Source organism: Sinocyclocheilus rhinocerous, unplaced genomic scaffold (genome assembly GCF_001515625.1).
Source record: "Sinocyclocheilus rhinocerous isolate Xijiao unplaced genomic scaffold, SAMN03320098_v1.1 scaffold2109, whole genome shotgun sequence".
NCBI lineage: Eukaryota > Metazoa > Chordata > Actinopteri > Cypriniformes > Cyprinidae > Sinocyclocheilus > Sinocyclocheilus rhinocerous.
This window is the reverse complement of record NW_015657975.1, coordinates 228,100-238,352: the sequence shown is the minus strand read 5'-3', so window position 1 is coordinate 238,352 and position 10,253 is coordinate 228,100. Positions and strand designations below refer to the sequence as shown.

At 34.8% G+C, this 10,253-nt stretch overlaps 1 protein-coding gene across 2 annotated transcripts; it reads left to right on the top strand.

Moving 5' to 3' along the window:
• Positions 1-935: 935 nt before the first annotated feature.
• On the top strand, positions 936-10,067 carry LOC107721954 (pleckstrin homology domain-containing family D member 1-like). Of its 2 annotated transcripts, XM_016530181.1 has the most exons (13): positions 936-1,298; positions 1,939-2,032; positions 2,403-2,492; positions 2,672-2,748; positions 2,951-3,042; positions 3,172-3,224; positions 3,399-3,493; positions 3,809-3,902; positions 4,174-4,364; positions 5,704-5,836; positions 6,214-6,358; positions 7,805-7,948; positions 9,654-10,067. In XM_016530181.1, exons 1-13 carry the CDS (start codon positions 1,147-1,149, stop codon positions 9,809-9,811), a joined length of 1,518 nt encoding a protein of 505 aa, XP_016385667.1. In that variant the 5' UTR covers positions 936-1,146; the 3' UTR covers positions 9,812-10,067. The 2 variants fall into 2 exon arrangements, with proteins under 2 accessions (XP_016385667.1, XP_016385668.1); XM_016530182.1 differs by lacking the exon at positions 1,939-2,032 and having other exon boundaries at positions 1,224-1,298.
• Positions 10,068-10,253: the final 186 nt, after the last annotated feature.

The following is a 10,253-nucleotide window of genomic DNA, read 5'->3' as shown; positions in this document are numbered from 1 at the left end:
TATATATATATTTGAAAATATTTACATGTATTTACATGTATATATTTATATAATTCATATTATAAATTAATATATTAAATATATAAACATGACATATTTTTCTTAAATATATACATGCATGTGTGTATTTATACAGTGTATACATAATAAACAGTACACACATATATATTATGTAAACAAAAATGTTCTGATTAATCATGATTAATCGTTTGACAGCATTAATTCACATATTTATTTATTTATTAATTTATTTATGTTGATGAATTTCCATTTCAATTAATTTTACTATAAGATAGCAAGCCTGTGTCTGGGACGTAGGTAAAATGATAAAAGTCTACACATAAAATGAATTAAATAAATGATAAAGGCATGGCAAAAGTTTTCAGAAACACTGTTTCTATAATTGCCTCTCTACAATTTCTGTAGTAGTAACTTGTTAGTTTTAATAAAAATCTATTTAATTTACATCTTCAATAGTTAAAGAAACATGGATGGATGGATGGATGGATGGATGGATAGATAGATAGATAGATAGATAGATCCAACGTCATAAGTGATGTAATCTGCAAAGTAATAGCTTTTCTCTTCAAAATATTGCATTGACGTACCTCAGATTTTTAAAAAAAGCACCCTTTCCCAAAGCCTCTTCCCTAACCCTCTTGCATCCATTCCTCCCTCCCTCTCTGATTCTGTTTCCACATCCAATACCAGCTGATGTCACTATTGGCAGATGCATCATTCCACATCACTGAATAACTGGAGGGATAGATAGATAGATAGATAGATCCAACGTCATAAGTGATGTAATCTGCAAAGTAATAGCTTTTCTCTTCAAAATATTGCATTGACGTACCTCAGATTAAAAAAAAAGCACCCTTTCCCAAAGCCTCTTCCCTAACCCTCTTGCATCCATTCCTCCCTCCCTCTCTGACTCTGTTTCCACATCCAATACCAGCTGATGTCACTATTGGCAGATGCATCATTCCACATCACTGAATAACTGGAGGATATCATCACAAGCTCTGTCTGTTTGAATGCATCTCTATAGGATTATTGGAAAGTGTACATGCTACTATTTTAACTTTATTGACATTTTTTTTTTTTACCACACCTCCTCGTCTCGTACTTCCTGTGAAAGAGTCAGCTATGTTCTCCTCGTCCAAACCCTCCCTACTTTTGCCCTGGACCTCCATGGATCAAGCTGACTCGGACGCTTTGGATATCAGCACTAAAGTGCAACTGCATGGGGTTCTGTGGAAGAGACCTTTCGGGAGGCCCTCAGCCAAGTGGTCCCGCAGGTAATATTGGGCCCTAACTACGCACAGTCTGTAACAAAAATAAAAGCATATGTACGATTCTTTTATTAGGAGGATCTTTTCAGTTATTGTATTTTAGTTTGCTGTTTTCCATTATGTTGTAATTTCCCTGCAGAGATATACAATGTATTTCTTTGTTTTTGTTGTTCTGGTCAGTAATGAAGTGGCATGAATTAAATAATGTTATAGACTAGATACAGTGAGGCAAAAGAACAAGCTGAGGTATTATTAGTATTTTTGCTCAGTTTAAGCACATGTTTTTTTGTGTGGTGCCTTGTTGTGTAATGCACTTTAAAAGCTTTATAGCTTAGCTGATATTGAGTAACCCGTCATTATAAACTGAACTGATGTGTTTTAAATGTGCCTTTAAAGCTGAGTAAGTCAGATCCATGAGGACATTCTGTGCCGCCGGTGAGCTTTTGTACATTAGGACTCATCAATTCCTGGACAGATCAATTCCGGGGAAATGAACGCGGAAATTGATGGTTATTTGGTCATTTATGAATTTGTGAAGGAAGCAGCGAAGGGTTTTCATGTAGTGCTTATCTAATGGTCAGAATGTGCAGTGTTAGCTGTGAGGTTATTAGTGAATTTCTTGTTGCTGTGTATGCTTTCATAACAGATTCTTCATCATCAAGGATAGTTTTCTTTTGTACTATGCTGAGAACGAGAAAAAAAGCTTTGAGACCAATAGATACTTCAACATTCACCCCAAGGTACACAGACATTTACATTTCTTAGAGCTGCACATTATTATTATTAACATTAACTGTGACTACACTGTAAAAAGATTACTGTGAAATGTACAGTAATAATGCTGTGAAAACTACAGAAATCTGTTACAGTGTATTGAAATAGTAGTGAATATATATTTAATTGTATAATCATATACTTAAGCAATATCATGCAAGCAAGATGTGCAACTGTTGTTGTACTGAATATTAGCACAGCTGTGTGATGACTGCTCACTTTTATAATATAACCAAGCAATTACATACTGAGTAATGTAAGCAAAACATGTCCAATGTGTTCAAGTGTACATTTTTACTGAGCATGAAATGTATTCTATATTTTGCTCAATGTAAGGGGGTGATTCCATTAGCTGGATGCATCGTCGAGCCAAGAGAAGATCAAGGCATGCCATTTGCCATGGTTATCAACCATGAAGACTTCACAGTAAAAGCATTTTCTTCTTTTGTACTTTATTCTATTCTGTTCTATTCTATTTTTTGGGAAACCAATTCACCACAATCAATTGGGTTTCCAAAGCTATATCAGTTAAATTATTAAATTAAATTAAATTAAATTAAATTAAATTAAATCTTAATGAATATCTTTCTGCTTATCCTGTATAGGGAAACATTGTCCTGGCTGCTGAATCAGAGCCAGAGCAGAGCCAATGGGTGGAGATGCTACAAGAGTCAGGAAAAGTGTGAGTGAACTTCTAATAACATCTCTGAAAAAAAAAAGATGAAAGTAATTAAAGCTTCTCTTGTAAAACCACAAGCATGCTTTAAAACAATTCCACATTAAGATTTAATTCCAGCATTTTTAATATGTTACAGATTATGTCTGACATTAGTGTTATTTTTTGTGTGGTGATGTGAATTATTATATATTTCTTCCCATTAAAGCTCTTGGAAGAATGCTCAGTTGGGTGAGGCTATGATCGAGAGTCTTGAAGCTCAGGGGCTACAGCTGGCTAAAGAAAAGCAGGAATACTTGGGTATGGACACATCTTTTTCTTTTCTTCTTTTAGCCAAATTTTTCTTTCTTTCTTTCTTTCTTTCTTTCTTTCTTTCCATAAATGTCTAATTTATGATGAAGTGATGTATTGTGTCTTTGTTTTTGTCAGATAAGCTCATGGAGGAGACTGAAGAACTGTGCTTGCAAAGAGAACAAAAGGCGGTTCGCTTTCTATTTATGATACCAACAATGTCCAGTTATGCAGTGTTTAGTTGTATTATGCTGTAGATTTGTACAAAGATATGTGCTGATATTCAATCAATGCATGTAAAGTGAGTGATGGACAAATATGCAAATATGTCTGTGTGCGTTCATGTATGTATATGTGTTTTGTAGGAGCTGGAGAGACTGAATCAATTGCTGGAGGAAGAAAAGCAGAAGTTTGAGGAAGTGGTTCAAGAGCTGAGAACAGAACAAGATCAAATTAAACTGTACGACACTATCTATCTATCTATCTATCTATCTAATCTATCTATCTATTTATCTATCTATCTACCTACCTACCTACCTACCTACTTATCTATCTATCTATCTATCTATCTATCTATCTATCTATCATCTTTTTTAGATAATGTACTTATCTACTTACTTCATCAAATTTTGATGACAGACGTGTCCTGCCATAATAAATGGGGTTTGAGAACAATCCAGCATTTGTATGAATAAAATATATTAAATTAATAATTAATATGTTAAATTTATGCTGAACATCCCCTGAAACATTGTTTATTGCTCTGTGTTGGTAGAGATCTGGATGGTACTGCTCAGTGTCTGAAAGGAGTGGAAAATGAAAAAGAGGAGCTTCATAATCTTACCACAATTCTGCAGAAGTCTTTAGAGGTATCAGGAAATAAACATTTTAAAATATAATATTGAAAAAAAAGTATCTAGAAGTTAAAGAACAGTGTACAGTCATATTATCATTACCAGATGTGAAGCACAAACAAATAAATAAACATGCAGGACTGATCTGAGGAGAAATTATTACATGTGATAAGAATGAGGCTGCATAGAGTTGTATGAAAGACATTTTATAATGAAGTTCTGGCTTGTTATTATCCATGAGGTGAAAAAAATGATCCATAACAAAAGTCTGACTCTGTCACTTCAGGAGTTATCCCAAGAGAAAAAGCGTACCCTCGAGCTGCTGCGAGTAAGAGGACAGGATGTGGCTGAAACAGGAAGTGATCGGCGGGCCTCTTTAGACTCTCAGAATCCAGAGGTGCAGCTTCAGGGCAACCTGCGGCAAATCGAGGAGCAGATGAAGAGCCTGCTTAAAGAGAAAGAACAGGCAGAAGAAAGGTGAGAAAATCTGGTCAAGAAAAATGTTTCATTACAAAATATATAATTTCCAAACAAACAAACAAAGATTTGAAATGTAGCACCATTATTGTTTGGCCAGAAAGTGCATTAGAATAAATGGACTGTCGAGACCATGACAATGGAAATGTACATTGATCCCTAAACAAGCCAGTCTATTGATTAGATGTGAATGAAGCACAAAAGACAGAGAGTGGATTGACTAGCGGGCATGAGTGACCTCAAAAGCAGGATATAAATAAATGTGACTCTGCCGTATGGTCCATTACGCACGATACAACAGATTTATAAATAACAAACCTGATAAGATGGCATTGATTTTTTTACTTAGCCAAAACAATTGTAGTGTAATTTCTGTTTACTGCTGCATACTCTTTAAAAAATGTGAGGTTAACTGAATATATGATTAAATATATACACTGTAACCGTAAAATTAATGTCCAATACATGTAATGTCCAATACAGTTTTTCACCGTATATAGTAGGGGAATTTACCGTTAACCATTTAACAGGTTTTTACTGTAGCATTTTTACAGTCTTTTACTGTTAAATTCACGGTCATTTTTTACAGTGTAGGCTACTCCTTATTCTGCAAAATATATTGTAGTATGTACACTGCACATAGGAAGTGATTATACTATATATATATATATATATATATATATGACTTGCTACTATTGCCAACATGTTCAGTATGCAATAGAGAACATTTCACATGTATCCCACAATACAATGCATTTGATCTTCCATTACAAATTAAACCGAGGCAATATCTCTTTCTTAACCCTGGAGTGCCAAATTTTATTTAAAAAAATTTTCGTTAACATAAAATGTTATAAATACATTTGTATTCAAAATGGAAAATAACTTTACTGAGGAATGGGCCGGCAAACGTTTCACTCAAAACATGACCTTCTTCAGGGCCATACTATATTTTAAAATGCATACTGAGTACTGTTTCAAATATTTAAAAAAAATATGTAGTATTTTGTAAATACTGTGTAGTATGCAGCAATTTGTACTCAAATTAATTAATTAATTAATTAATTACAAAAATGTACAAACAAACAAATAAATTATGATTTTGTAATTTTTTTACATTTTTTTTAGCAAATGTAATTATAATTCATGTACAGGTCAGAATGCTAATAGACATTATATATAACTTATTTTGTACTTTTACACAGAAAGCAGTGAGCAGAGAACAATCATCTGCAAATATAGCATCCCTGGCATTTTACAAACTACACTCCAGTGCTCTCTTTCCTACAGCTTTGTTTTGATGGCAGTCAGCCAGACTTCTCTCTGTCGCCCCCTGCAGGCTGAAAGAGAATGAAAAGCGAGCCAAAGTTCTGCAGGAGGAGAGGGAGTTTTATTCTTCTCAAGCTCAAGCTCTCCAGCAGTCGCTCACACAGCTCACAGCAGACAAACAGCACACCGAGGAAGAGCTGAAGGTGAAAACTACTGAGAAGGGGGGAAAAAAGACTTTCTGTAAATCTGGTTGTGGAACATTGCAAAAATTATTCTTTTCAGGGTGCTATGATATTTTTGCTTTGGATCTAACTTACAGTGTTATTAGGTTACATATATATCGCACTACCTCTTCTGCATCTGCACATCTACTATCACTTCTCACTGATATAAAAATCTATTGAAATTCTATAAAAGCCCATGCCTGTCTTCTCCTTCATACCTCACTTCTAAAATGAATCTCCCTTATACTCTGTCTTCATAATATACATTATATGTTGTGTGTGTGTGTGTGTGTGTGTGTGTGTGTGTGTGTGTGTGTGTGTGTGTGTGTGTGTGTGTGTGTATGTGCGTGTAACAGGCAGAGATGGAGTCTCGTGTGGAACTGGAGCGTAGGCTGAAATTGGCTGAAGAGGCTCTGCAAGATCTAGAGCAGGGTCTAAATGCAATAGAACGCACCCATGAGAGGGATGAAAGAATGAAAGGAGACGTCAGCCATCTCCGCAGTAAGTGCATTCCATTAGCCATGTCCTACTATTGAGAAGACGATTTTTGCTATCATGTTAATATTGAAGAGTTGGTTCACCCAAAAATTAAGATTTTTTTTAATGAAACCTGAGAGGTTTCTGTCCAGGTAATCAAAACTTAGAAGATCCAAAAAGGTTATAAAAGCGTCAAAAAACAAATCCATATGAATGGGGCGTTTTAATTTAAGTTTTGTGAAGAAATAGTTTCTGTGTTTACCGTATGTTGATTGAATGTGTGTATGTGTGTCGATCATAGTTTCAGGTTTCGTTAAAAAAAAATCTAAAAAAAAAATTTTTAACTTTGAAAATGCTAAATTAACAATATTTATTGTTACTTAAAGGGACAGTTAGCCCAAAGATGAAAATCCTTTCATCATTTACTCACCCTCATGTTGTTCCAAACCTGTCTAAGTTTCTTTCTTCTGCTGAACATAAAATAAGATATATACTTTGAAGAATGTTGGCAACCAAATAGTTGGTGGTAGCCATTGACTTCCATAGTATGAAAAAAGTGAATGGCTACCAGCAACAGTTTGGGAACCAAATATCTTCTTTTGTGTTCAGCAGAAGAAATAATCAGGTTTGAAACCAACAACTTGAAGGTGAGTTAAATTATGACATGAATTTCATTTTTGGGTGAACTATCCCTTTAATGTTGCATTTCATTCTCAGGCAAACCTAAGAAGTATTCAACACTGTATGCCTAAAATAAATGGACATTACCGTATAAATGCAAACTAAATACTATGTTTTTCCACGTCAAGTTGGTCCTCAGGGAAAAGGAAATGAAGTACTAATTTGCATCGCTGTTGGCAAACCTGGTTTGGATGCATTTGACTTTACAAAATTAGCATTTTAATTTATTCATTTATTTTTTCTTAATTGGAACGAATGCTAAAGGAAAGGCAGCCAACATCCCAGCATGCCTAGGAACTCATTCAGTGCCATTAAAAAGCCTCCCAGAATGCACGTCATAAAGTATGTTGTAATAATATCCTTACAAATAAGGGGGTTTAAGCATTGACTGATAAGACAATGAACCAGCTTCACAACCACACAGACTACAGCTGCATGTTTTTGCTTTATGGTTTCAATAAGCACTCTTTTTGCACTGGTGAGACAGTTTTCAATTTTGTAAGCCCTTTAAATCCAGTTATCTAAATTATGTTATGATGTTCAAATATCTTGACCAAAATACAGTATTTTTTTTTCCTACTATGGAAGTCAATGGCAACCACCAACTGTTTGATTACCAGCAATCTTCAAAATATCTTCTTTTATGTTCAACATAAGAAAGCAACTCATACAGGTTTGGAACGACATGAGGGTGAGTAAATGATGACAGAATTTTCATTTTTGGGTGAACTATCCCTTTAAAGTTGACTAAATTGCATCCAAACTTGATGTTGTGCATTGTACCTCCAGAGTTCTTTGAGGAATGTATCTGTGCGGCGGAGATTGAGGCCAAGTTACCGTCCATCATGAAGAACGCAGTGTATCTGCATAAAGCTGCTGCTCGACGCATCAAAAGTTGCCGTATCCAGAGACGGGCCTCCAGACAGCACTGGTGTAAGTGTTCGTGTAGGTGCACGCATGATGAAATTATAACCTAAATATTACCATTAGTGGTAATTTCATATTCAGCTGACCTGTGCATTTCTGTTACACCAAATACACAAAATAATGATCTTTAAAAAAGCATCATATGACCCCTTTAAAGGATTTTAGATTTTTACACTCAATAGAGAAAACAGTGCCAGCTCGCTTTTTTATTTTATTTTATTTTATTTTACCTTGGTTCAGAAATGTTTTTTTTTTCTCATTTTTCCCATAGGGATTTTTTTTCTTTTAAGTCTTTGTTAAACAGTTATAAGCCATGAACCAAACCAACCGGCCATGAGGTGAATCACAACATTGCAAACTTTGATTTGAAGCAAAAAAGTATTTGAAAATCAGACAAAACACGCATGATGAAATTATAACCTAAATATTACCATTAGTGGTAATTTCATATTCAGCTGACCTGTGCATTTATGCTGGTGCTCTGAGGAATGTATCATACTATTACCAGAAACAGCACTTTTTGTAGTGATAGTTGATTGTTTTGGGAGTTTATTTATTTACTTTGATTTGAAGCAAAAAAGTATTTGAAAATCAGACAAAAAGACTAGAAGGCTATAGGCCTGAACAACAGCTTTAATGAGGGAAAGAACTACAATCCCATGAAGCATTGCAAATTACATAATCGAATTAACAATGATGGATTTAAAGATTTAAAGAATGGTGGATTAAATATAAACAATATATGTTATATTTATTGCAAAATATACATATATACAAATGTTTACGTAGTTTGAGAGTGTATGGAGACTGACTCCATAACTCTTTCAAAGGCTTATAAGTTATCCTTAAAGGTGCAGTATGTAGGATTGACTCCGAGTGGTTGAACTAGGTATTGCAGTCCAAATTCAAAATATTGGAGAGGGTTTTTTTCACCTGGCCCCTCCTCCTTGACTTGACGCACACGGAGGTTGCCAGATTGACCACACCAACAGGAAGGAGCGCACTTGACCATGAATGAAATGAGATACGCTCTGTTTTCCGCGAACTGGCAACCCGGGGTGATGAAATACAATTGGGTAAACTGGCAGTGGTCCAGACAGCACTGGTGTAAGTGTTCGTGTAGGTGCACGCATGATGAAATTATAACCTAAATATTACCATTAGTGGTAATTTCATATTCAGCTGACCTGTGCATTTATGCTGGTGCTCTGAGGAATGTATCATACTATTACCAGAAACAGCACTTTTTGTAGTGATAGTTGATTGTTTTGGGAGTTTATTTATTTATTATATTATTTATTATATATATATATATATATATATACATTTTTTCAAATATATTAAAATAAAACAATTTATTGTAGTTAAAATAACTTTTATTTTTATTTATTTATTTTTTAAATACTATTAGCTACTGTTTTACTGTATTTTTGATCAAACAAATGCAGCCTTGATAAGCATATAGTTATACTATAATGAAAGAAAACTAAATATTAAACTATTATTACAATAAATTTATTTAATTTTTGTTGATGTGTTTAAAATGAAGTAACAGTTGGCATCAGCTATTCATTGTTGTTTCGTTGTTTTTACAAATATAATATGATAGACACGAATGCCACATATTTTGTGGAGTGGCCCAAAAGGCTTTCATTTTTGGTTAAATTTACTCTCAATAAATTGACTTTACCTTCTCTTGTCCTGTGTGCAGTGAAGCACTCTCAATCATTTGCCTCCTCTCGCGGTGCCTCCTCCAGCAGTCTTGAAGAGTTGAGAGAAACTGCCCGGCGCCTGACTTCAGACAGCTGTTTGAGACAGCGGGCCTGCAAGATCATCACCCGCCAGAAGACCGTTCAGTCTGAGGACTAACAGTGTTCTGACAGATGGACTGAGAGAGTGGAAGTTGTTTTGTCATCCTGCTCTGTGCTGTGCAACTTCTGGTGAATGTTAGGCAATCATAATTCAGTAAGGGAAATCTGCACATGCAGTGTGCCGTCATACTTTGGGACTGTGTGTCCTTCTTATTGTGTCCATGTAAATGTAAAACACTGTAGAATAATAAAACTATATGAAATGTCAAATAGTTGCTTTTAGTGAGAATAAAATAACTTATCTAACAACACAGCATTTTTTTAAAGGGGTCATATGATGCGCTTTCAAGTTTTCCTTTCTCTTTGGAGTGTTACAAGCTGATTGTGCATAGATAAGATCCCTGAAGTTGCAAAGACTAAAGTCTCAAAACCAAAGAGATATTCTTTATCAAAGTTAAGACTCTGCCACGCCCCCCTAAAACGGCTCATTCTAACACGCC

Bases quoted from the DNA above. Each gene is read 5' to 3' on its own strand.
- LOC107721954 (XM_016530181.1), top strand. From the start codon at position 1,147: ATGTTCTCCTCGTCCAAACCCTCCCTACTTTTGCCCTGGACCTCCATG. The intron at 3,225-3,398 runs GTTCGCTTTCTA...TGTGTTTTGTAG, and splicing joins TGCAAAGAGAACAAAAGGCG to GAGCTGGAGAGACTGAATCA. The intron at 4,365-5,703 runs GTGAGAAAATCT...CGCCCCCTGCAG, and splicing joins AAAGAACAGGCAGAAGAAAG to GCTGAAAGAGAATGAAAAGC.